Source organism: Gymnoscopelus microlampas, assembly GCF_963454915.1.
Source record: "Gymnoscopelus microlampas genome assembly, chromosome: 12".
NCBI classification, from domain to species: domain Eukaryota; kingdom Metazoa; phylum Chordata; class Actinopteri; order Myctophiformes; family Myctophidae; genus Gymnoscopelus; species Gymnoscopelus microlampas.
The window spans coordinates 20,973,726-20,999,238 of NC_139949.1; the positions used below are offsets into that span (position 1 = coordinate 20,973,726).

At 43.4% G+C, this 25,513-nt stretch overlaps 3 protein-coding genes across 7 annotated transcripts in view; all 3 read left to right on the plus strand.

Annotated features, from left to right (window-relative positions):
• Positions 1-10,574, plus strand: part of myo7ab (myosin VIIAb) — a gene marked incomplete at both ends in the record, with an annotated part of 46,074 nt that extends 35,500 nt beyond the window's left edge. Inside the window, 8 exons of the mRNA XM_084074213.1 lie at positions 5,204-5,317; positions 6,055-6,142; positions 6,319-6,425; positions 6,832-7,014; positions 7,418-7,534; positions 7,751-7,834; positions 8,430-8,549; positions 10,482-10,574. Of these exons, the coding sequence (XP_083930339.1) occupies positions 5,204-5,317; positions 6,055-6,142; positions 6,319-6,425; positions 6,832-7,014; positions 7,418-7,534; positions 7,751-7,834; positions 8,430-8,549; positions 10,482-10,574 (906 nt within the window). The remainder of the gene's footprint in view (positions 1-5,203; positions 5,318-6,054; positions 6,143-6,318; positions 6,426-6,831; positions 7,015-7,417; positions 7,535-7,750; positions 7,835-8,429; positions 8,550-10,481) is intronic.
• A 2,724-nt stretch (positions 10,575-13,298) lies between these two features.
• On the plus strand, positions 13,299-24,066 carry LOC311056818 (UDP-glucuronosyltransferase 2C1-like). 2 transcript variants are annotated; one of them, XM_084073641.1, is made up of 3 exons: positions 13,312-13,362; positions 14,596-14,685; positions 22,017-24,065. In XM_084073641.1, exon 3 carries the CDS (start codon positions 22,028-22,030, stop codon positions 23,612-23,614), a length of 1,587 nt encoding a protein of 528 aa, XP_083929767.1. In that variant the 5' UTR covers positions 13,312-13,362; positions 14,596-14,685; positions 22,017-22,027; the 3' UTR covers positions 23,615-24,065. The 2 variants fall into 2 exon arrangements, with proteins under 2 accessions (XP_083929768.1, XP_083929767.1); XM_084073642.1 differs by lacking the exon at positions 14,596-14,685 and having other exon boundaries at positions 13,299-13,362; positions 22,017-24,066.
• On the plus strand, positions 13,324-21,048 carry LOC311056819 (UDP-glucuronosyltransferase 2A1-like). Of its 4 annotated transcripts, none has more exons than XM_084073646.1 (2): positions 13,324-13,362; positions 19,062-21,048. In XM_084073646.1, exon 2 carries the CDS (start codon positions 19,079-19,081, stop codon positions 20,657-20,659), a length of 1,581 nt encoding a protein of 526 aa, XP_083929772.1. In that variant the 5' UTR covers positions 13,324-13,362; positions 19,062-19,078; the 3' UTR covers positions 20,660-21,048. The 4 variants fall into 4 exon arrangements, with proteins under 4 accessions (XP_083929772.1, XP_083929770.1, XP_083929769.1 ...); XM_084073644.1 differs by lacking the exon at positions 13,324-13,362 and adding an exon at positions 14,624-14,685; XM_084073643.1 differs by lacking the exon at positions 13,324-13,362 and adding an exon at positions 14,642-14,685 and having other exon boundaries at positions 19,054-21,048.
• Positions 24,067-25,513: the final 1,447 nt, after the last annotated feature.

Below are 25,513 nucleotides of genomic sequence, written 5' to 3' on the forward strand. Positions count from 1 at the left end.
GAGTTCCAAGAACCAGCGCGTCACCCTCGCGTTCCTGTCCTTGTTTGTCGCCATCCACTTCAATGGTGCGTGATCTGTAATGAGAGTGAAAGTGCGTCCCCATAGATAGTAGCGGAGGTGGTGTATGGCCCACTTCACCGCCAAACATTCTTTTTCAACTGTTGCATAGTTTTTCTCGTGGTCTAACAGCTTCCTGCTCACATACGTCACTGGGTGTTCCTCGCCATCGATGACCTGGGCGAGGACCGCTCCAAGCCCGGTGCCGGACGCGTCCGTGTGCAGGAGGAACGGCTGGCTGAAGTCGGGGGCCTTCAACACCGGCTCCTCACAGAGTGCGCTCTTCAGCCGCTGAAACGCCGTCTCCGTTTCGTCCGTCCAGGTTACGTGGTGCGGTAGTTTCTGTCTGGTTAACTCATACAGCGGGGCTGCAACAGTAGAGTAATTGTTAATAAACTTCTGATAATATGATATTAGTCCGAGAAACGACTTTACTTGTTTTTTCGTAGTGGGACGGGGCCAGTCCCGGACGCGCTCCACCTTGCGCGTCTGTGGCTTCACACAGCCCCGGCCAATCGTGTAGCCGAGGTAGTCGGTCTCGGTCAGCCCGAGACGGCACTTCTTGGCGTTGGCGGTCAGCCCGGCGCGTCTGAGGGCCTCGATTACTGCGTCTAGGTGCTGTAGGTGTCGGCCCCAGTCGCAGCTGTGTATGACGATGTCGTCCAGGTAGGCTGCGGCGTAGGCGCGGTGCGGCCGCAGGATTCGGTCCATGAGCCGCTGGAACGTGGCGGGGGCCCCGTGTACGCCGAACGGCAGCACCGTGTACTGGTAGAGGCCCTCGGGTGTGGAGAAGGCCGTCTTTGCTTTGGCCCGGTCCGTCAGTGGTACCTGCCAGTACCCCTTGGTCAGGTCGAGGGTGCTGACGAACCGGGCCGGGCCGAGGCGCTCGATGAGCTCATCGACGCGCGGCATCGGATAGGCGTCGAACGTGGAAACGTCATTCAGCTTCCTGAAATCGTTGCAGAACCGCAGGGAGCCGTCTGGCTTGGGGACGATAACAATGGGGCTGGACCAGGGGCTGTACGACTCCTCGATGACGCCGAGCTCCAACATCTTGGCCACCTCTTCTTTAATCGCCACCCGTCTAGCTTCTGGAATCCGGTAGGGCCGTTGGCGCACCACTTTCCCTGGCGTGGTGTGTATGTCATGCCGTATGGCGTTCGTCCGTCCAGGCAGGTCGGAGAATACGTCTCGGCTCCGTCCCAGCAGCTCCTTGACGTCCTGGCTCTGCGCGGGGGAGAGGTCCTCTCCGAGGGGGACCGGGGGCAGGCTCGGCGGGGCGGACGTGGCGAGTAGGGCGGGTAGGGACAGCGGCGGCGTGGCGTTCCATTTCTTCAATATGTTGATGTGGTATATCTGGTGGCCCTTCCTCCGGCCGGGCTGTGCCACCTTATAGTCGACGGGCCCCATCTTCTCGACCACCTCATACGGCCCTTGCCATTTGGCGAGGAATTTGCACTCGCTGCTGGGAACGAGGACCAACACCTTCTCCCCCACCTGGAGCTCACGGAGAGTGGCGCCCCGGTTGTACGTGCGCGCCTGGTCCCGCTGCGCCTGCTCCATATGCTCACGCACCAGGGGCCAGATCGCCTTGGCCCTGGCCTGGAGGCGCTCAATGTGGTCCACGACGCTGCGGTGGGGGGAGGGTTGACTCTCCCAGGTCTCCTTGGCGATGTCGAGCAATCCACGGGGTCTCCTGCCGTACACCAGTTCGAAGGGGGAGAACCCCGTGGACGCCTGCGGCACTTCCCTGATGGCAAACAGTACAAAAAGGGATCAACTGGTCCCAGTCTTTCCCATCAACAGTGGTTAGTTTTTTCAACATTTTCTTTAGTGTCTGATTAAATCTCTCCACGAGACCGTCAGTCTGAGGGTGATATACAGAGGTGCGTATACGTTTCACTTTTAGCCATTTGTACAGCAGCGTCATAACCCTCGACATAAAACACGTGCCTTGATCAGTAAGGACCTCCTCGGCTATCCCCACCCGGCTAAACATCATCATAAGTTCGTGGGCCACGGCTTTGGCCGAGGCGGTCCGTAGGGGAATGGCCTCTGGATATCGAGTGGCATAATCAAGAATTACCAGAATGTAGCGGTGTCCGCGGCCGGACTTTGGCAGCGGGCCCACGATGTCCATGGCGAGACGTGAGAATGGCGTGCTGATGATGGGTAGCGGGACCAGTGGGTTGTGGAACGTGGGTCTGGGGGCGGACTTCTGACACTCCGGGCAGCCCTTGCAAAAATCTTCCACGGCCCGCTTAACACCGGGCCAGTAGAAGCGGGCTAGAATGCGCTCGTGTGTCTTTTTCACCCCCAGGTGAGCACCCAACTGGTGCGTGTGTGCTAGGTACAGGACTCGTGACACATATGATTTAGGCACAAGCAGTTGTTCTAACGTTTCCCCCCCCTCGTCTACCACTCCTCTATACAATAGTCCATTTTTAACAAGAAAGTACGGGGGCTTTAGTGTACTCACCCCGTCACATTTCTTCCCATCAATGGCGGCGACACTCTGACGCGCCATCTCCAGCGTGGGATCGCACCACTGGGCGGTGGCGTACTCCCCCCCCCTCGGGGTTTCGGGCGACTCGGGCCTGGGGAATTCGGCGAACGGGTCGGGGTCGCTCGCCGCAGTCGAGACGGCGCGGCCTGGCGGAGAATGGACCTCCTCTTCTCCTGCGCTCGCCTCCTCGTCGTCCGCTGCTGGGGCGCCTGGAGCCTCTTCTGGCGAGGCGCCGCTCTCGGAGCCGGGGGAGGTGGGCCGAAACGCCGGGCAGGCGTGTAGTGGAGCTGGGGGTCCGCTGCGCTCTGCGCGGCGGCGTCGTCGGTGGGGCGGCTTCTTTTGCAGGCCGGGCTTCCAGTACCGCTCGAATAGGACGCAGTCCACGCCGATCAACAGCGGCACGGGGAGGTTCGGCACCACCCCCGCTGGCACCACGGCGTCTCCCCGTGGTGTCTGGACCCGCAGCTGCGTCACCGGGTAGTGGCGGACGTCGCCGTGTACACACGACACGGGCACGGTGGCGGTGGAGAGGCGGCCTGCCAGGTCGGCGCGGACCAGGGTGACGGCGCTGCCCGAGTCGAGGAGCGCGTGGGCGTCAGCGCCGTCTATCTTCACCGGCAGTCGGGCGTGGCGTCGAGGTCCAGTACCGGTGTGCAGGCAGGGGCGAGCCGGGTCGGAGCTGGCGGCGGTTCCCATTGACACGTCGCGGTCTCGGTCGGGGCAGGACCAGGAAATGTGGTCGGCTTGGCCACATACGTAGCAGCGTCTCTGCTGGGCGCCCCGGCCGGGGCCCTCGGCGACGGCCGCGTCGGTGCGGTTGGTGGACGGCGGTGGCGGCTGGGCCCTCCGGCGGTCACGGCTGGGTTTTTCGTCTGGCGCCGTCTTGGGTGCGTCAGCGCGCGTGGACCTCATCATCTCAACGCTGACTTGGTGATTTTCCAACAGAGCTACGAGGGCCTCCAGTGAGGTTGGGCTCACCTGCGAGGCGTAGCGGCGTGCGTCGGGCGGCAGGGATCGGATGCATCTGTCAATGACGATTCGGTCGATTATGGGTGGCTCTCCTCCACTCGTCAGCCAGCTGTGCGTGGTGCGTAACAGGCTCGCTATTTGGGGCCGAGGTGGCTGGGCCGGCTGGTAGGCCCAGTGGTGGAACCGCTGCGCCCGGGCGGGCAGGCTGTAGCCCTGGCTGGCCAATATCGCTTCTTTTAGCTTACGATAGTCTCTGGCATCTGCCATGGTCAGGTCGCGACAAACCCGCTGTGATTCGCCCGTCAGGAAAGGCGCCAGGAGCGAGGCCCACTCTGCTGCCGGCCATCTCTCCCTGGCTGCGGTCCGCTCGAATACCTCAAGATAAGCTTCTATGTCGTCGTCTGGTGACAATTTAGTGAGCACCTCCCGCGGTGCGCGAGTCGTAGAAACATCTCTGGAGATGCGGTCGATTAATTTTTGTACCGCTGCCTGTAAGTCAGTTTGGCTTTTCAGAAGCGCAGTTAAAGCGGTAGAGTGCTCCATGCTGTGGCTTCTTGACGTAGATCAGTGTACCCGTATTCTCCACCATATGTGGGACACTGATCAAGGCCAAGACACAGATAGGCAGGGTACAAGCCCAATTAAGGGTTTTTATTCAACCTCCTAGCTCAGAGAGCTCTTGTTATTACGTTATTTGGCAAACTTAAATCATAATAGGGAAATCAACATAAATTCCTCCCAGGTCTGGGGACATTTTCCATTCACATTCACATTTGGTGTTTAAAGCTCGATCCATCAGGTTGCCTATGAAAATAAAAGAGACATTCTTTTAGTTCTCAAATTCACACACAAAGTCATTTAACGGTGTAGGGAATTTAATGTGGGATCTCACTCACCGCCCGAAAGCACCTGTCCAGTCACCAGGAGAGCCAGTGGAGAATGAGGCAGAGTGGCTGCGCTTTTAAATGTTTGTGGGCCACACCTAACTGGCCAGCGCAGGTGTGCGGAGTTGGGGCTGATTCATGATGAGGACAGGTAGGTACCGCCCCTCTATGACGTGTCCCAGGCTGCGCTGCTGTCTGTCTGGCCTCTCTCTGCCTCTCTCCCACTGCTTCTCCCTGGTGAGGTGCTTACCTGTCGGGCGGCGCCCTAGTGAGACTCCACAACACACATAAGGATAATGCCAGCATCATATTTGATCTTTCTATCAACATACAGTAGCCTACTAAAAGAGCTCATATTCAAACATCATAGAATATAATTGTTGTCTGAAAACCTGTTAAAACAAGTCCCAGAGTTGTTACTGTTGCTTTGGTCACTGTAATTCATAATTGTGATGAACATGACAATGAAATTAAACCAGAACAACTTAATGATGTAACAGCTAGGTTGAAAAGGCATTTGCTGTCACTTGATAAAAAGGTTCTAGGAAAAAGTCAAATGCCCGGCCTAAGACAACTCAATTATGAATTATATTGACCAAAAAGAAACCTCTGGGACTTGTTTTAACAGCTATTTGGTCAACAGTGCAATATGACTAGAACACTAAACATACTTTGTTTTGTCCACTCTTGGGGGTGTTCATAAACTAATGTTGACAATAAGAGTAAAATCCAATTCTGCAGGCCTTATCCTACACAGACTATTCTAAATGAACACATTGTTTTACAGGTGTTTGAGGTGGAGTCAAGCACCAAGGCCAAAGACTTCTGTCACAATATTTCTGGGCGTCTGATGCTCAAGTCCGCTGAGGGCTTTAGCCTCTTTGTCAAGATCACTGACAAGGTAATGTGACTGTATATCAGTCTCTGGTAAAACCTTTTTTTACTGTCCAACCTACAGCATGAACTGCTGTAAAGGACCATACTGGTGTCATTACCTGTGATTGTCAATTCACACTTTGGCCATATATTGTACATAAACAGATAAACATCTGTCATTTCATGTTTTTATTTTTAGATGTTGCATCTGTTAACATTTTCTCCATAGTCATTAACCACAAAGCATACACCATTATTCATTTGTTGGGTCAAGTATTAACTAAATACATCCATTCAATGCATACATACGTTTTTCCAAAGTTCAACCTTGAGTCAGTGTGAAAATGTGTCAGAATTTCTCGGAATTTTAATTTACAGACAAACCTATTTCAAAAAGATTATTTTGTAGCTCTGATCCTCTGTGTTCAGTCACAATTGAATCAATATTGGCTAGTCACTGCGCTGTTAAGAAGACACAACCATTTGAATTTCATTCATAAATCGTATCCCTAGCGTGTTCCAAGAATTAGATTTTCATACCATAGTGAAAAGAATGTAATCCAATGGCTTCCATGAAAATCTAACTGTATGCTTTGGGAAATGGTCGATCATGTATACAGTGAGTCATAGGCAATCGGCTAAACGTCCCAGACCACTGGTATGGTCCTTTAAACATTCAGCTGATATATATAAAATATATAAATTGTATATATATTTTTACTATTTTATTACATGGTAAATCTGTGATCTCTGATTTTCCAGGTCATTAGTGTGCCTGATGGCGATTTCTTCTTCGACTTTGTGAGGCATCTGACTGACTGGATTAAAAAAGCTCGCCATGTTAAAGACGGTAAAGGCTAGACTCTGGTGTTTAGATGGACAGCAGCACTCTCACACTGTGTGTTTGTATCTGTCTGTCTGTCTTTGTGTGAATGGAGTGTTACTGTATACAGCTGAAGGTCAAGACAGACACTCAGTAGGATAAAAAGGATGCTGTTTACTTACTTCCTCTTCTTGTGTCTCAAGGCGTAGTGCCTTCACTGACATACCAGGTGTTCTTTATGAAGAAGCTGTGGACTAACACCGTCCCAGGGAAAGACTCCATGGCGGACTCCATCTTCCACTATTACCAAGTGAGTACAGCACATGACATCTTCTCATCCATTCATCACTTCTAAAATATGTAAATATTAGGACTGGCCCCAAATAATAGAATGTTCAAATTCTCATTCGACAGATTGCTGTTCAAACATACATTTCTATATTCAGATGCTTATTTTTGGTCAATGTGAGTGGCTCTTGATTGAGATAACAATCTCACTGCAAAGAGCCTTGATTCGATTTTTGGTATTCACATTTTTCGGTTGGAAAAGGTGCAGAATATCCTAAGAAAAAGGTATTCAGGACAGCCGTAGGTAAATTTTACACTGTCTCTGGATCCCATCATGTCCTGTGTAGACACATATTATGTACTCGCACAAACACTCTCTCAAACACTCTCTCCCCACAACTCCTTTTCTTCTCTCACTCTTGGAGCAGGAGTTGCCTAAATATCTCCGTGGCTACCACAAGTGTACCAGAGAGGAGGTCTACCAGCTGGGTGCTCTTATCTACAGGGTGAAGTTTGAGGAGGACAAGTCCAACTTCCAGCTTCCCAAAATCCTCAAAGAACTTGTCCCTCAGGATCAGATCCGACATCTCTCTCCTGAAGACTGGAAGAGAGTTAGTGGCAAAACGAAGCTATTTCTCATTAAAAAAACATATTCAGGAAATCCACGGTTTATTAAAAGTCTTAAAATGTATGACATCAGTTTTGCCAAAGAAAATTCTCTAATAATGATGACTGGTTTCGATGTGAAACTGGTCTTACATTTGAACTCACAGTGGTATTAAAAAGGTCTTACATTTAAATTGCTGACACATGCGGATTTGCTGGTATTTTATTTGTAATTTGTGTTATTGACTATATCTAAATGTTTTATTTAATGCTGGACACTGCTTTAAGCCCAAAGACTAGAGATGAAAATGTGCTTTTAGCTACATCTGGAGCAATACATACTTTGATGTTGAACAAAATGTTTATCTTACTGCACTCATCATTTTTCATTGTTTGTGTTGCTTCCAGTCCATCATGTCATTATACAACAAACATTCCGGGAAGAGCCGTGAAGAAGCCAAGCTCGCTTTTCTAAAAATAATTTACAAATGGCCCACCTTTGGCTCTGCGTTCTTTGAAGTCAAGGTAAAGACCCTCCACCCCAATCTTGGGGGATTCTTTGATTTACAACTGAGACAATAACAATTTATCTTTTTTTTTTCACTATGAAAAATCTCTCTACACAAATTCTAGGATAAATACAACATTTTAAGCTGTTATGTGTCTTCTTTTATCACCCAACTGGCATTGTATCCTCCTGTTCACTCTCTTCTATATATTCCTGTTTTCCTCTTTGTGCAGCAAACGACTGATCCAAATTACCCTGAGACCCTCTTGATAGCGATCAACAAACATGGAGTCAGTCTGATTGACCCCAAGTCCAGGGTAGGTCTACCGTATATGAATATATAAAAGCTTAAAAATGTTGTCAACCAAGGAATTGATTACAGAAATTATGCTACCGTCTACCAAATTGTACAATATACTGAACTGTCACTGCAAGCACCCTCGCTGCTGAAGGAACTCAGCCTGTCAAACATGAACGAAACTCGGCCACCAAACATTGTTTGTTGTTGGAGTTTATGTATGCAGAGAAACCACTCACAACCAATCACTTTCCAGTGACCTTCAGTGGTTCACGGAATGGCTGCATAATAATGCAATAAGCTTGAGTGTTTTCAGCCAACTCCATTCCCGCACGGTTGGGAAATGCCACATGGGACTAACATTTTGTTCCTGGTTGACATCTAATGTTAATCTATTTATAAGATTAAAGGGTTGATCAAATGATTTTCTCATTGTCTTTGTTAGTAAATAATAAAGCTATGGAGATGAGATAAACAAATGATCACCCAGCATTGCCCTTCTTGTCCAACCTCAGGCAACACGAATGCCCACGTGATAATCTATAGTATCTGTTCCCAAATAATCCATAAAGTGTTCTCTATGCTCATTCCATGTTCCTATACTTTTTCTATAGGACATCCTGACCACCCACCCGTTCACTAAGATCTCCAACTGGAGCAGTGGCAACACCTACTTTCACATCACCATCGGCAACCTGGTGCGAGGCAGTAAGCTGCTGTGTGAAACTTCTCTGGTGAGCATACAGTGACAGTGTTTCATGAAAGGACTGTCCCTTTTGTACTGTGGCTACTGAACAGATATTACTATCTATGCAGGATGCTTTTAGATTAGATATTGAAAGTTTTATTCCAACATTCGATATTCATAAATATGAAAACCCGAAACTAACTACGAAATCAGCTATAGTATATCACATGGAAATATCTTAACGGCTATTCTTTTAAAATAAAAGTCTTTGCTCTGAAACTGTAGCTGATAAAGTGGCGTCTATAGGAAACCACAAGTAAGGTGAATACGTTTCCAGAAGGAGAGATGACTGTTTAACTTTATTTGGATGCTGTTCACTTTGTAGGCTCTGTCCATATTGGGACCGCTTGCTTCATTCAAATACTGATATCAGTCGTGCAAAATATATGACACAGTTGCTGTGTTCAAGGCTTGTGATGCGCACTACAATGTTAATTTGTATAAATATGACATCATATTATGGATCGGATAATCACAAACACTCCAAGTAAATGGTGAATTTGGTGAAAATGGTGAGTGCCTTTATCGAAAGCACTTTACATTCACCCATGCATGAACACATTCACACCAGCATACATTCATTCCCCTGGAGAAAGCCATGCAAGGCACCAACCTGCTCATCTGGAGCAGTTAGGGGTTCAGTGTCTTGCTCAAGGACACTTTGACACAAAGCCAGGAGATGCATAGGATCGAACCAGGAACCATCCAATTCCCAAGCAGCTGCTCTATCTCCTGAGCCACTGCTGCTCTTAACCCGCCTCAAGTGTACATGTTTACAAAACAAATGCCCAAACACCCTATCAGCTATGACGACGATTAATAAAGAACTATCTACTGTATATCTAATCCAGGTATATAGTTCTTAACATTTTAGTGCTAACTTTTTGTTTAACCCATTCAATCCGGTTAAAAACGCATCTGTGTCATTTTGGATTTATTTTGGCTATTCAAAAATAGCAGATACACAAGCTCATAGCACGGCACAAGTGCCGTGCTATGAACTTGTAGATCTGCTATTTTAGAAGAATCTTGAACATTTGTGCAAATCTTTGAATATAAAGCCGACATTTGTAACTCAAATATTTGTTTCAGGAGATCCCTGGAACAAAAATAATTCACAAAAGTTTGCTTTAAAAAATATATATTCAAAGATTTGCACGATTTAAAAAAAATAAATAGCCAAAGACATCTATAAACTAGAAAATGTGCTCCTCGGAGCACAGGTCTCCGCCAGTTCTGTTCCTGATTAATCCTGTCTTACCTATTTATATTACATATTGTCACGTGTCACTTGACCAATGTTAGCTTGGCTGATGGAAGCTCACTTCAAAAAATATAAATGATTTTTTGAAGTGACACACCTATTTATACGTTTTTATTTCGTCATGCGTCTCGCTAGCCAATCAAAGCACACCCTTTCAACATATTGTCACGTGTCACGTGAAGCTTGACCAATGTTAGCTTGGCGGACACACGGAAGGACGGAGACGAAAACATACTCTCCACCTCTGGCGGAGACAATCACACCCAGTGTGAAGTGAGCGGTGTTATTTAAGGTCATCACAGTGATGGAAGCTCACTTAAAAAAAAAGTATTTTTTTAAAGTGTGTGGTGCTATTTATAGGTTATGAATTTCATCATGCGTCTCGCTAGCCAATCACAATACTGAGCAAATGGGCGACTGTAATTGGTAGTTGGTTGTACAGTAGGTCTAACCAATTGCGTCGAGGGCCATTGTTTTGATCCCGCCCCTTGGGAAACAAAACGTCCTCATGGAAGCACCAGACTCATATCCACGCAGTGATATAGTCTAGCTACGCCAGGCTAGCGTTTCCAGGTCTTAATGGATTAAGAACCTTTCAAATGAATGGACACGCTCGGACATTAATGTCAGTGAATGTCTTGTGATGATCCCCAGGGCTACAAGATGGATGACCTCCTGACCTCCTACATCAGCCAGATGTTGGCTACCATGACCAAACAGCGCAGTTCCCGTGGCAACAGCAAATGAACTGATGCATGGAAACTCGTCGATCTCCCTACTTTCTGATCTTTCCCTGGAGATGGTGGTGTGAATCGATACAGCAGGGTTCATAAACCTGTCCTCTTCTTCCCCCAACACCAGACCACCAAGATGTACAGTGCCATCCATGCGAACATTCTGCGCTTCATATCTGTGAAACATCTACAGCTGGGGTCTTCAACCTTAACTGAGAGAGAGATGAAGTAGGGACCCCCCACTACATCTTGGATTCATGTTAAATGCGTGTTTTCTGACATTTAACCACTTAAACCCTCAATACTTTGTAAACTTGACCTTTGGCTCTGTACTTGGTCTGCTCTTTTTTCCCTGTACCAACCTCTTTGCCGAAAAGAAAAAGTCTAAAAGAAAAAGTGATGTGTTGATGTGCTAAGAGAAATATACTGTACAGACTACAGAGCTGCTTTCTAAGCATCCTTCATATTGATTTACACAACACTTGAGACATGCTGGCTCTTTGAATTGTCCTGCTGACAATTAATTATGATGAATCCCATCTTGATTTATATGTTGACTGGGACACCATAATTCCAAGGTTTTTCCACTTATCACATTAATATGTCCGTCTTAAATTCACCTATTGCCCTTAAATCATGACTTTTCCCCCAGTGTACTAGTGTACATTTAACATGGCAACTGTGATGACTTTAAGCAGTGTCATGTGGTACAGTAATAACTACTCTATAGTGTAAATCAGTGGTCAAAACACTTTCAGTAATGAGACACCCCAAATGCATTGTTCTGTAAACCTATCTACAACTGTAGGCTTCAACTCTGTATACTAATGAGCTGTAAATACTTTGTTCTTTTTTATGGATGAACCATTAACAACGATTTTTTAAAGTGTGATGCAATCTTAGGTAACTTCTATTGCTAATCCAGTTTATTGTTTATCCGAATTTGTACACATCTTCTAGTGATGTTTGAATACATTGAATGAACATTGAACAGATCAAATATATGTGGTTAATGCACCGCCTGGTGTATCATGTCAATACACAATAATAACTGCAACACCCTTGCAAACATCACTTGCTCTGATCACGATGTTCAGGTGGTGAGGAGGAAATGTTCCTATATTACACAAGGATATCTACAACTCCCATCTGCTGGCAATTGGAGTTGAAGCCAATAATAGCTCTCAAGATATCTGATCAATGAGATAGAAGCCATAAGTTTTACTTTTCATAAGTTTTGTTTTGCCAGGTGAGTTTGCTGGTTTCCTTGTTGTAGCTTCTAACAGTTCAGCTTAAACACATCCCTACTTTGGCTTTTGGCTTTTGAATACAAAGAACTTGTATTTAATGGACCTTTAAAAAATATTGTATTCTGATATCGACACCATTCAGTTTCAATCGATTGGATAACTAAATGATAATATTTTAAGTGACTTTACAACCAACACTTCTATAACAGAAAAATAAAATGGACATTTATTTTCCACAATTCCACAATCTCAGACTCATTTTGTAATCTATACCTCAGACATAGTGAAATGTAAAGATTTGAACTGCACTAATGTTCAACAAGCTGCAAACGTCTATCAGTCTCCAGATCTGTTCTCAGCATTCACTCACTATTAGTATTTTTGGAAATACTAGAGATTCAGAGCGAGAAGACAGACATTGTGCCATCATATAATGAGCATTAGTGAGGACCAATTATATTAAGATAAGGATGAAAAGGTTTCTTTGAGATATTAATCGGACCATGTGCACAACTCACTTCTTGGAGGTCATTCAACTGAGACATTCTCTGCTTCATTTTTATAGCCACTAGATGGCAGCAGCAACACAGTGCAATTTCTTACAAAATATGAATTTACTCTGTTGCTATAAACTATTTTGACTTATTATGGCAGCACATGGGGGATATTTTTTGGAAATAAATGTGGAGCAAGGTGGGCTGTCCATTTTTTTATCATAAGGCATGGAGCACCATTGGAATTCAAAACCCATTTAATGTGTTTTATAATAGTTTAAATGTCATTTCAACATGTTTTATAAACTTTATGAAAGTACTGTATTTGGGCATGAAATTACTACGTTGTTTCTTGTCTGCTGATCAAACATCTAATCTCACAATGGCCATAGCAGATTATGCAATTGTTGTACAGTTGTATAGAGTGTGTGTGTGTGTGTGTGTGTGTGTGTGTGTGTGTGTGTGTGTGTGTGTGTGTGTGTGTGTGTGTGTGTGTGTGTGTGTGTGTGTGTGTGCGCGTGTGCATGTGTGTGCGCGTGTGTGTGTGTGTCATCATCTTCCATAAAACATGAATGGTCTCAGAAATGTCATAAAAGCAAAGGTTAATGCCTCAAATCTGTGATTTCTCCAACTGGTTGGCTGTACAGCAGCAACATAGGTTTAGAATGATAATACCTAAACATCATCAATAAACTTTCAGTCATGAGATTTTATTCTGCTTTTTTCCATGTGAAAGCGCTTGGGGGGAGCAGTTAGGGTTTAAGTGTCTTGCACAGGGACTTGCACTTTTACCAATAGGCCGGGGCCAAGGGGTGAACCCCCAACATTCTTCCAACCCCTGCTGAATACCGGATGGCCTCTCTTCCCATTAAGTTACGCCCCACCCAAGGAGGAGGATGTAGTGTATTGTGTAAGTATCCGTAGTTCAGTACGTCAGTACCTTTAGGATTCTAGATATCCTGGAACTGGAGAGGGTTGTTGTTATTTCTGCAGCTGAGCTGTGTCCCACGCCAGTAGCTGCTGCTGGTGAACGTGTCAACATCTGGAGGAAAATCAGGTAAGACACGCACGCACACACGCACGCACGCACGCACGCACGCACGCACACACACACACACACACACACATGCACAAACGCGCACATCGACGTGTATTTAAAATTCAAAGCCCCATCCGTTTGGAATAACCTGTCTAAGTTCACTTAGATCTATCACCTCCCTTCAAGTGTTTAAAGAATCTATTTTCATTCACCTTCTAACACCCTGTTCATGCTTCTAATCATGCTTCTAATCGTTCTTGGCATTTGTTCTTAACACTTGTTATTATAAACCTGTATCAAATGTATTCATTTTCAAAGGTTTTTGTCATATAATCTATTCCCAAACTAAATGAAATTAAATGTTCCCTTGGGTTGCCCACATTTGTGTGCACTAATCAATTATATTGCAAAAGCCTATAACGGATGTTTGCCTTTTGTGTTGGAGCCTCTTTGTAAGCACCTTCTGTTCCTCCAGATTCCTCCGATCTGTCCAGACTTGCAGAGTTTTGCAACAGAGGATTCAGGGGACCCAGATATAAGTAAGTCATGCAATCCAGAGATTATGCTTTTCCCTAAAGAGTTCACTTCTTGGCCATGCTTACTTCCGCTCTGGTCTCTATCTCGGATAGAGACCAGAGAGTCTGTGACTTCCTATAGCAGCCAGCCAGTCAAGATTGTTTTACCAGAGCAGATGTGTTACTGTAACTGTTTTTACTGCAACTATTAACAATGCAAGAAACATTGCAAAATTCATCCTCTAGTAATAGCCCTCTCTAATATTGAGTGTGGCGGTACAGTATGTCTGAACACTGTTTTTGTTTTGATCCAGTGAAGTTTCTAATCTGTAAGAAGAAATAGTTTTATGTGGGACGTTATATTTAATTACAAGATACTCAAATTATAACGTATCATCCTGTACTTTAGCCTACTGCACTGGTTCTCAAAATCTCAACGTGGGGTCCCGGGATCCCCAGGGGTCCTTGGGGGGGTTCCAGAACTTCCAGGGTGTCCCCAGCAAAATGAGTTAATGCATCAAAATCAGTTTAACCACTTTAATATATAGGCTATTTGAAAATAGCCGATATAAAACAATCTAGTAAATCGACTATTTTCAAAAGATCTTGAAAAACAAAAGTGATGCTTTTGTGTGACACTGTATGATCAAGTAGGGCATTCATTTTCGAAAAAACCTTAGAATATGGAGATAAGAGGCAACTGTACTGTACAGTCTAATTTCCATGTCCCCCACAGTTTCACTTTCTCAGCCAGAAGCAGATAACTGACTGGTCAACTTCCACTGTATTACCCTCATCAACATGAACGGACAACTCTTTTAACTGGGTGAGTATAGTATGTGTGTACCATAGAGATGTGTACAGGCATATCATGGTCCCAGGGGATGGCAGTCAGTTGCCACCCACTAGCATTTGCATTTAATCTCAAATTTCTGCATAATTTTCTGGACGTCACGCTCGTCGTCACGCTCTTGTCACCGTGACTCAGCCATAATCATAAGGAGTTCCCAATGCAGCTACATCCAAATATGGAGTGTGTAGTCAATGTGTCGTCATGGCATCAGGCATAAACAAATCAGTCAGCTCCATATATGGGCACATATGGGCATATACTGATGACATCAGGGATTGCCATTAAAGGGCATAAAGGACCCTAGTTCTTTCTGAAATAATGCCTCTGTGTGCGCGCGTGTGTGTGTGTGTATTTGTGTGTGTGTGTGTGTGTGTGTGTGTGTGTGTGTGTGTGTGTGTGTGTGTGTGTGTGTGTGTGTGTGTGTGTGTGTGTGTGTGTGTGTGTGTGTGTGTGTGTGTGTGTGTGTGTGTGTGTGTGTGTGTACACAGAACACCTGTAATTAGTAATTACAGGGGTCACACAACAGAGGCAGACAGGATTGACACTAAACAGATTTGATTTTTTGTAACATAAGAGATTGTTTGTTTAAAGCTTTTATGGCTGTGTAAACAAAGTTCTTGCTAAAACAGCTTTTCTACACATGGGTGGTTTGCATTGCTTCAGTGGTTGTTAAGTTGAACAAAATGTTCCAGTTCCATAATGGCTTCTGGTTATTATATTTGTGGTAACATAACATACATTGGTAAACATTACAGCAATCATCAATCAAAAATGTTAAGTCAATACAAGTAATGAGTAATTGCCATAGATTTGAGAATTTGCAGTTCCCCTGCGTGAAGCTGGAACTTAATTTCCCACATGGGAAAAAGCCTACTCATGTTACCAGAGTGCAAGACGTTTTGTATTTGAAATCCATTGCATAACTCATTTTGTTTCACTCTATTATTCAGTCTGAAAACCCTCTGCAGCCGTTTTCTGAGGTGGGGGCGTGGCCAAAGTTGGACTCTTTGGCGATTGGTTCATACTGGATTATCCCGATTCGTCGTACAGATTTTCAACCGAGAAACCCCCGCCTACAACACCATCACCAGACCCTGAATGCGAGGCAAGCGATTCAGGGGGTGGAGCCAGGCTAGTACACTACTGTACATTTCGGCGCTGTCTGGTAGAAACCTCTTATCTCACCTTTTGTGTTTTTTTTTCATAAATGAATGCCCTATGAGATCATACTACAGCGTCACACAAAAGCATAAAAAGTAGCAGATCTACAAGTTCAAAACATGGTGCGAAGCTACCCGTTTTGAGCTTTTTGAATTTGAATCCTGAAAATTAACTGTTTTGGAAATATGAGGTTTCCACCTGACAGAGACGATTTACAATTTGGGCTTTACCTCTTATCTATAGTGACCTACAGATTGGGGTAAGGGTCATTAACCCTTGTCAATAAGCAACAGGGTAAGAGGTCAAGTGTATGACTTGAAAGAGATTTGTGTTTATTGCATACCGTAAACGACCTCTCTAGTTGTCACCTTACATTTCATTACATTCTTGATAAAGGAGGAATTGGTGGTGACTGTGAATACACACAGCACAAGATGGGACATTGTTCAATCCAATGTCAACTTTCCCCTACATGTCATGTATATCTTACTTTTTGTAAGGTATGTAAACATGTATTTGTCTTTGAATCTCGACGTGTTACTCTAGATAAATAATGTAATTCAAATATAATAATAATAATAATGATAATAGCTTGAATTTATATAGCGCCTTTCATGAACCCATGGACGCTTTACATCAACAACAATGAACAACCAACAAACAAACAACCAAACAAACAACCAAACAAAACAACTATTTGTTCAAGGCAGCCTTAAAAGAGTCCAGTGTTGGAGCACGGCGAATCTCCATTGGGAGAGAGTTCCACAGGGTGGGGGCTGTCACACTGAAGGCTCTGTCCCCAAAGGTTCGCTTGTTTGTTTGGGAGAGAGGAGGTCCAAGTCTGTGTACCGCAGGTTGCTCTGCAACCACCTTTAACTTTATTGTCATTCGGATTTTGCGCACAGCAGATCGACATTACGTTGAATCCTGCTCATGAATGTAACTGAGAATACTATTACAAAAATAGTAATAGTATGAATAATAATAAGGGTAATAATAATAATAATAAGGGTAATAATAATAATAATAATAATATAATATAATAATAATAATGATAATAACATACTCAGTCTAAACAATGCTTGGGTGTATTGCACACACTGAATGGAATTTTTAAAAATTGCACAAAGTGAATAATATCTGAATAAAAAAATTGTACATCACAGGCTAAAAGCAACTAGTCCAGCACAGTGCGTGTGTGTGTGTGTGTGTGTGTGTGTGTGTGTGTGTGTGTGTGTGTGTGTGTGTGTGTGTGTGTGTGTGTGTGTGTGTGTGTGTGTGTGTGTGTGTGTGTGTGTGTGTGTGTGTGTGTGTCGTTGTCAAGTCACAACATGAAACGTCATACTGTATATTTGATCTGTAACTCACTATCTGATGTGGCTTGATTGCCAAAGATTAAAGGTCAAGGAAGGACACATTTTTTGCGTCCTCCTTTTTGCACTAAAATATGCTCAACAAGTGGAAACATTCTTTCCCCCTGCATTATTTCCTACAGTATGTTGCAATGTATATGTGAAAATATTTCCAAATACAAATGCTGAATGAAACACATTGTATCTAGTTGCTGAGTTAGTCACTACTCTCAGTTCCTCAAATATCCTCAGCTCTGTTCCTCCACCGTTCACTGTATAACGTGTGTGTGTGTGTGTGTGTGTGTGTGTGTGTGTGTGTGTGTGTGCAAGCGTGCGTGCGTGCGTGCGTGCGTGAGAAAATACCTTACAATAGCGTTGTGTTTCATTGCTGTACCTGTGAGCTTTGGACCCGGCCAGCACACAGATATTATGTTACATGAGCTTGAAACTGCTTGTTTTTTCGTCATTATATAGGCCAAGGGAGGTGCTTGTTTATACCTTTCTTTTGGCATCAGTCTTTCCACAAATGTACTGCGGTGGTGGATTGTATATGGATTTTGGTAAGTGTTAACGGGAATATTTCCTTTATTTTGAAGGTACAGAAATGTGTCGTTGATTGATTGATTGAATACTTCATTAGTCAGAAATGTAAACAGCATGTGGTACAGTTAGAAAGTAAGGCTAGAAGGATAACACAAAAAAGTCCTGGGGACTAGTTTCCGTTGTGGTCCTATGTGTCAGATGCCCTGGTGAAAATGCTTCTTATGAACTCCTGTGAACTAATGATGAAGGGCTAACTATATACGCACATCGACAGTGGGTGCTGTGTTAAAAGTAGAACATAGTTTAAGGATATAACCCGCACACCCAGCTAACAGTACATGTATGGTTTAGAATTCTTTATTTAGCACAAGACCAGACAAGGTCTCAATCCATAGTGGATCTTTGTCAGGTAAATTAAAACCACCTGTTCAGTTGTTCCATTAATATAGACTCTTCGCCTGGCAGCCTGTTGTATGTCACCCCACTCATCACTATTCCTATGGGCTGTGATTGACTAGGTGAAAATAGACAAACATGAAATGATGAATGTAAGTATATGAGAATACTCTCACATACCCACTGTTAAAACAATAATGGCATATCTAGCTATATGGACTATTATAAGCTTACATAGTTCAGTTTATAATGAAAATATGTACAAACTACTGTAGGAAACTCGCACAGAATTGCCCAAAGGATTGGAATTTCTTAAGAAAAACAGATATACTTCTTAGCTTAGATAACTTTCTCAAGAAGTGTCTCATTTTACAAACCATGTGTTACTTTTCCTCTAACATTCACTATGCAACTCCTGTGAACTAATGACATTGTTAAAATATAGGTGCAGTTGAGATGTTTTTCTTATGTTTTATATATTTCATATTCAGTTTTAGAACATTCAATAGATATTTCTATTAACGTTTTTGCCATGTCGCCCAGCAGGTCATTATTGTAAATGAGAATTGTTTTTTGATGTACTTAACCTGGTTAAATTAAGGCTAAATTAATGTCTCATAATTTCTTTTTGAGACAGGTTTTTATTTCCCTATACTGTACATAGATTGTTTTGTTAATAGTTGAATCTTTAAGTTTCACTCAGGACAACTTAGCAAAAAGATTGTTTTATCCCATTTGATCCAGGAGCACCTCTGACACCTTTAACTACCTGTATCTCCTGTGAGCAACTGGTTGTATTGTTTTGTCACATTTATGATGTTATTTGAAATGAACTATACATAAATCAATAATGGCAACAATTTGTTAATTATTGTTTGTATATTTTTAGGACTCTAGGAGGACTGAATTTGAAGATGTGTCATCCATCGAACTTCATCTTTGCACTGCTGTTGTTCCCGCTGGCATGTGTATCTGGGGGCAAAATCCTGGTGTTCCCTTTGGATGGGAGTCATTGGGTGAACATGAAAGTACTCATTGAAGAGCTGTACTTAAAAGGCCATGATATAACCGTGGTTCGGGCGTCCAATAGTTGGTACATCAAAGAAATGTCCCCTTTCTACACCTCTGTCACGGCTCCTAACAATGGAGGATTTGATGAGGAGTTCTTTGGAGACCTAATTCTTCGACAGCTACGAGCACGAAGGCAAGGAATGAGCTTTTGGTCTCAAATTCGTATGGAACGAGAGAGTCACACACACTTCTCGCTCTTACACAAGAGTAACGCTGAAATGATTGCTCAAATATTTGAAGACGAGAAATTAATGCAGTCTTTCCTAGATGCTGACTATGACTTAGTTCTCACTGACCCTGGTGTCGGTGGGGGGACAATGCTTGCTCGCAGACTGCAAGTTCCTCTTGTTTACAATGTCAGGTGGACAGTTCAAGGTGAAGCTCATTTTGTCATTGCCCCCTCACCTCTGTCATATATTCCATTCACTGCCACAGAGTTGACCGACAAGATGAGTTTCCGACAGAGGGTCATGAATTTTGTTGCGTACGTTCTTGGAATGTACACAATGTCACAAATCACTGAAGTTCATTACAGACCAGTAGTTGAACATTATTTCGGCCCTGATGTAAATTATGATGCATTTTTCCAAGATGCTGACATATATCTCATGAGAAACGATTTTGTCTTTGAATTTCCCCGTCCTACTATGCCAAATGTGGTCTACATGGGTGGATTTCAATGCAAGCCCGCCAACCCTCTCCCAAAGGACCTGGAGGAATTTGTACAGAGCTCCGGTGAGCATGGAGTTGTTATGATGTCCTTAGGCACCTTAGTGGGAGAACTACCTGTGGACATAACCGAAGACATTGCTGCAGCTTTTGCCCAGCTGCCCCAGAAGGTTATTTGGAGGCACACTGGACAAAGACCGGCCACCTTAGGCAACAACACCCTATTGGTCAAATGGTTGCCACAGAAGGATCTCTTAGCACACCCCAAAACCAGAGTCTTTGTTGCACACGGAGGAACCAACGGGGTTCAAGAGGCAATTTACCATGGAGTTCCAATAGTTGGACTTCCTTTGGCTTTTGATCAACGTGACAACCTCTCCAGAATTAGAGCAAAGGGAGCGGCTACGATGGTGGACATTGGCACGATGGACAGAGACATTTTTGCAGATGCATTGAATGCAGTTCTCCATGACCCCACATACAGCGAAACCATGCAGAAGCTCTCAAGGCTGCACAGAGACCAGCCCATGAAAGCACTGGACCGGGCAGTATTCTGGATAGAGTATGTTATAAGAAATAAAGGAGCCCCTCATCTGCGGACACATTCCAACAAACTGTCCTGGTTTGCTTACCACTCTGTTGACGTGATCGCTACTTTGCTGACAGTTGTGTTGGTTGTGGCATTTACTTGTATTTCAATTCTGAGACGCTTGTGGAGGAAATTGTTTGTGAAGAAACATGTTAAAAATGAATAGCATATGCTTGGATGTATACAATATTACACATATATTATGTGACATTGCCATTGAAAATGTTTCCTTTTCCCCTTTTTTTCTTTTCATTTGAAAGTAGAGGATTGGCGCAATCATTTGCTTATTGACCCATGTCTTTTGGAACTACTGCGTATAGAAGTATATATTTTCGGACAAATTAAAGATCCTATATTTTAGAGATTTTTTAGTAATTTGTGGATAATTCCTGAGTATCTATTAAACACACTATAAAACAATGAAAATATCTCCATTTGTTTTTGGTCAGTTTTTCCTGGATGTCTCTTTCTGCTCTTCTAACTCACGGGCTGTTTTCAGTTGTGACAACTTATCAGTCATTAATATTCATTAGCTGGCTACTGATTGGCCTAAAGTCTCAAACTTGGCACGCGCATCTGCAAGGACCCAAAGGACTGTGGTGCCTGGGGTCAAGTTGTTTGGATAGGCGGTTGTCTAGAACCTCCGATCCGACTGATATGCCCATATATACTACTGTAGGTATATATGGACATCTAGTTGTCCAGAACCGCCGATCAGACCGATATGCCTATGGGCATTTGGGCATATACTGATGACATCAGGGATCTCCATATATGTGCATAAAAGGGACAGGGGCAGACAGACAGACAGACAGACAGACAGACACAGACAGACAGACAGAGAGACAGACACTGAGATCTCCATATATGGGCATGAAAGGGACACATGCAGACAGATGGGTACAACGGGTACTCTGACAACAATTGGTATTGCATAACTGGGTGGGGCATGCATTGCACCTTGCATTGTTCCTGACTTGCATCGTTCCCAAGTAGGTCAGTCTAGTTAGTTGTTAATATTCATTAACTTACTACTGATTGGCATAATTTTTTTGGTGGACCCAAAACTGTATAGTGGACATGTAGCACAAACTCCAATTTATACAGTTCTAGACTGGTGCCCAACTCGGGAACGATGCAAGTCAGATGTTGCTGGCTTGTATTTGTGCAAATAAATGACACATATGTGTGTAGTGTCTCTTCAGTTATGCATATAAAAAATTCAAGATTGCGACCTAAACCTGTGGCATTGATAATTTGTGCTGATTTCTAAAAAGCTCCTTTCAATTTCATGACCCCAAACATCTAGATTTAGCCACTGGAATCACAACCTCAATTATTTGAGACTGTTTTATTTATTTATACTGTACAGTACATGGATAGCTAATGGGTGAAACATTCAGTTTCACTATGACAACCAATGTGGGCTTAGCACAAAAATAATTATTATAATGAACTATACATAAATCAGTAATGGCAACAATTTGTTAACTATTGTTTGTATATTTTTTTGTTGGCTGTAGGAGGACTGAATATGAAGATGTGTCATCCATCGAACGTCATCTTTGCACTGCTGTTGTTCCTGTTAGCATGTGTATCTGGGGGAAAAATCCTGGTGTTCCCTTTGGATGGGAGTCATTGGGTGAACATGAAAGTCCTCATTGAAGAGTTGCACTTAAAAGGCCATGATATCACCGTGGTTCGGCCATCCAATAGTTGGTACATCAAAGAAGTGTCCCCTTTCTACACCTTTGTCACTGTTCCTAACACTGGAGGATTTGAGGAGGAGTTCTTTGGAGGCCTAATTATGCGACAGCTGCATGTACGAAGGCAAGGAATGAGCTTTTGGTCCCAAATTCGCAATGAACGGGATAATTACAAACAGTTCTCGCTCTTACACAAGAGTGTGGCTGAAATGATTGTTCAAATATTTGAAGACAAGAAATTAATGCAGTCTTTCCATGATGCTGACTATGACTTAGTTCTGACTGACCCTGGTGTTGGTGCGGGGACAATGCTTGCTCGCCGACTCCAAGTTCCTCTTGTTTACAATGTCAGGTGGACAGTTCAAGGTGAAGCTCATTTTGTCATTGCCCCCTCACCTTTGTCATATATTCCATTCTCTAGCACAGAGTTCACCGATAAGATGAGTTTTCCACAGAGGGTCACGAATTTCCTCGCTTATGTTTTTGGAACGTACATAATGTCACAAATCACTGAAGTTCATTACAGACCAGTAGTCGAACATTATTTCGGCCCTGATGTAAATTATGATGCATTTTTCCAGGATGCTGACATCTATCTCATGAGAAACGATTTTATCTTTGAATTTCCCCGTCCTACTATGCCAAATGTGGTCTACATGGGTGGATTTCAATGCAAGCCCGCCAACCCTCTGCCAAACGACCTGGAGGAATTTGTGCAGAGCTCCGGCGAGCATGGAGTTGTTATGATGTCCTTAGGCACCTTACTGGGACAACTTCCGGGGGACATAACCGAAGAGATTGCTGCAGCTTTTGCCCAGCTACCTCAGAAGGTTATTTGGAGGCACACTGGACAAAGACCAGCCACCTTAGGTAACAACACCCTATTGGTCAACTGGTTGCCACAGAACGACCTGTTAGCACACCCCAAAACCAGAGTCTTTGTTGCACACGGAGGAACCAACGGGGTTCAAGAGGCAATTTACCATGGAGTTCCAATAGTTGGACTTCCCTTGGTTTTTGATCAACGTGACAACCTGTCCAGAATTAAAGCAAAGGGAGCAGCTACTATGGTGGACATTGCCACGATGGACAGAGACATTTTTGCAGATGCATTGAATGCAGTTCTCCATGACCCCACATACAGCGAAACCATGCAGAAGCTCTCAAGGCTGCACAGAGATCAGCCCATGAAAGCACTGGACCGGGCAGTATTCTGGATAGAGTATGTTATAAGAAATAAAGGAGCCCCTCATCTGCGGACACATTCCAACAAACTGTCCTGGTTTGCTTACCACTCTGTTGACGTGATCGCTACTTTGCTGACAGTTGTGTTGGTTGTGACATTTACTTGTATTTCAATTCTGAGACGCTTATGGGGGAAATTGTTTATGAAGAAACATGTTAAAAATGAGTAGTATATGCTTGGATGTATATTGCAGCCTGTGACAACAACCAGATCGATATTGAAAAGGTTTGCATTTCGTCACTTTGCTAAACTAATGGCCTATGTTATTTTTTGAGGAAAATTATATTTCTGCCTAAGTCAGCTCCTCATGACACTGGCCACCTCTGGTAAAATTGCCCATCTCCTAATTGAAAAGGATCATGCTGTTCCCTCCCCTTTTAGTATAATGGCCTAACTCTCTAGTGTGACTTAGGCCAAAATAGGCATTTTTTTAAAGTCACATGGTTTTGTGACTTAGGCCAAATTATCCCTATTATCCCTATAATTTTCCCTAAGTCAGATTTAATCCTATTTAAACCTATTTAAATCTCTTATGTTACATAACTGACAGACAGTGTTATTTCTATTTTAATAGTCATCATTTTTTATAAACATTTTGGGTGAAATGATTAAGAAATATCATATCGTTTTGTTTTGGATCAGTTTTTTTATTTTTCCTGAAAAACTTAAAAATGTGACATAGGCCATTAGTTTAGCAAGGTGACGATTTGTAGTTTTTTTCATTTGTAAGTAGAGCTACACTTGCTTACCTATCACTTTTGACCTACGTTTTTTGGAACTACAGCTTATAGAAGTATGTTTTTTGGACAAATTAAAGGTCCCATATTTTAGCTTTTTAGTTATTTTTGTATCACTCTATTAAATACACCTGTACAGTTCTTTACACTGAAAATATCTCCATTCATTTTTCATCAGTTTTTCCTGGATGTCTCTTTCTGCTCTTCTAACTCACAGGCCGTATTCAGTTGTAACAGCTTACATTCTTGAAAAGTTTTTTTTTTCACAATTAGATGGATCCCATTATATACAGTTATATATGAGTACGCCTCTACTGTATGTTTGTAATTGACTTTCTACTGTATGTGTGAGCACTGAGCAGCTGGTGCAAAATGCAACACAATTGTTCCACGGGGTCTTACCCTTGAGCCCTCTGGCACGTAGTAAGATCAAACAAAATCTGAACATTCAATATATTTTGAAAACTTCCACTGGTCTTGGTGCTACTCACTCCTGTCCTGCATTCTTCAGAGGTGCCGAAGCGACGCATTCACAGATTGCACCCTGACTGTCAGCAAGAACAATCCGTTGACAACTACATAAAGGGATATTATTATAGTAAGTAGATGGCAGTGCATAAGCCCCTCATGACAAAGACAGATGCACATTTGACAGTAGTGCAAACTGTAGGCACTGGTGGACAAAAAGCAAGGTGAGTCATTTTACTAAGTGAGAGAGCGGTAGCGGTACGGTACAGTCATGAATGCTTGACCCCTACAGTGAAGGCGTTCCTGTGGCTGTGTTATGCTCTGGGGGTACATTCCTGGCATGATTTTGGTCCACCTGTCCCCTTTAGAGGGAATTCGGGTCACTGCAAATCAATGCAAAGTTATTTTGAGTGATCACCTTTATGAAACACTTAGTTCCATCCTGATGGGAATGGCATCTTCCAGACAATGACAATACCCCCATCCACAGGGCACAGGGTCACTGAATGGTTTGATTATTATTAAACTGATGTGAATCATATGCTACCATGTAAGGCCTTCGCAGTCACCAGGTCTCAACCCAATTGAACACAGTGGTGTAAAGTAACTAAGTACATTTACTCAAGAACAATGTGTAGGCATTTTTACTTTACTTGAGTGTTTCCTGTTTTCAATACTTTATACTTCTACTCCACTACATGTTAGAGGCAAATATTGTACTTCTACATTGTAGTATTGATACTTTTACTTAAGTACAACATGTGAGTACTTCTTTCACCACTGATTGAACACCTATGGGAAATTTTGGACTGATGTGTTAGACAGCACTCTCCACCACCATCATCAAAACACCAAATGAGGGA

What these genes read in the sequence shown, in the direction of transcription:
- LOC311056819 (XM_084073646.1), top strand. Translation starts at nt 19,079, where the DNA reads ATGTGTCATCCATCGAACTTCATCTTTGCACTGCTGTTGTTCCCGCTG.
- LOC311056818 (XM_084073642.1), top strand. Translation starts at nt 22,028, where the DNA reads ATGAAGATGTGTCATCCATCGAACGTCATCTTTGCACTGCTGTTGTTC.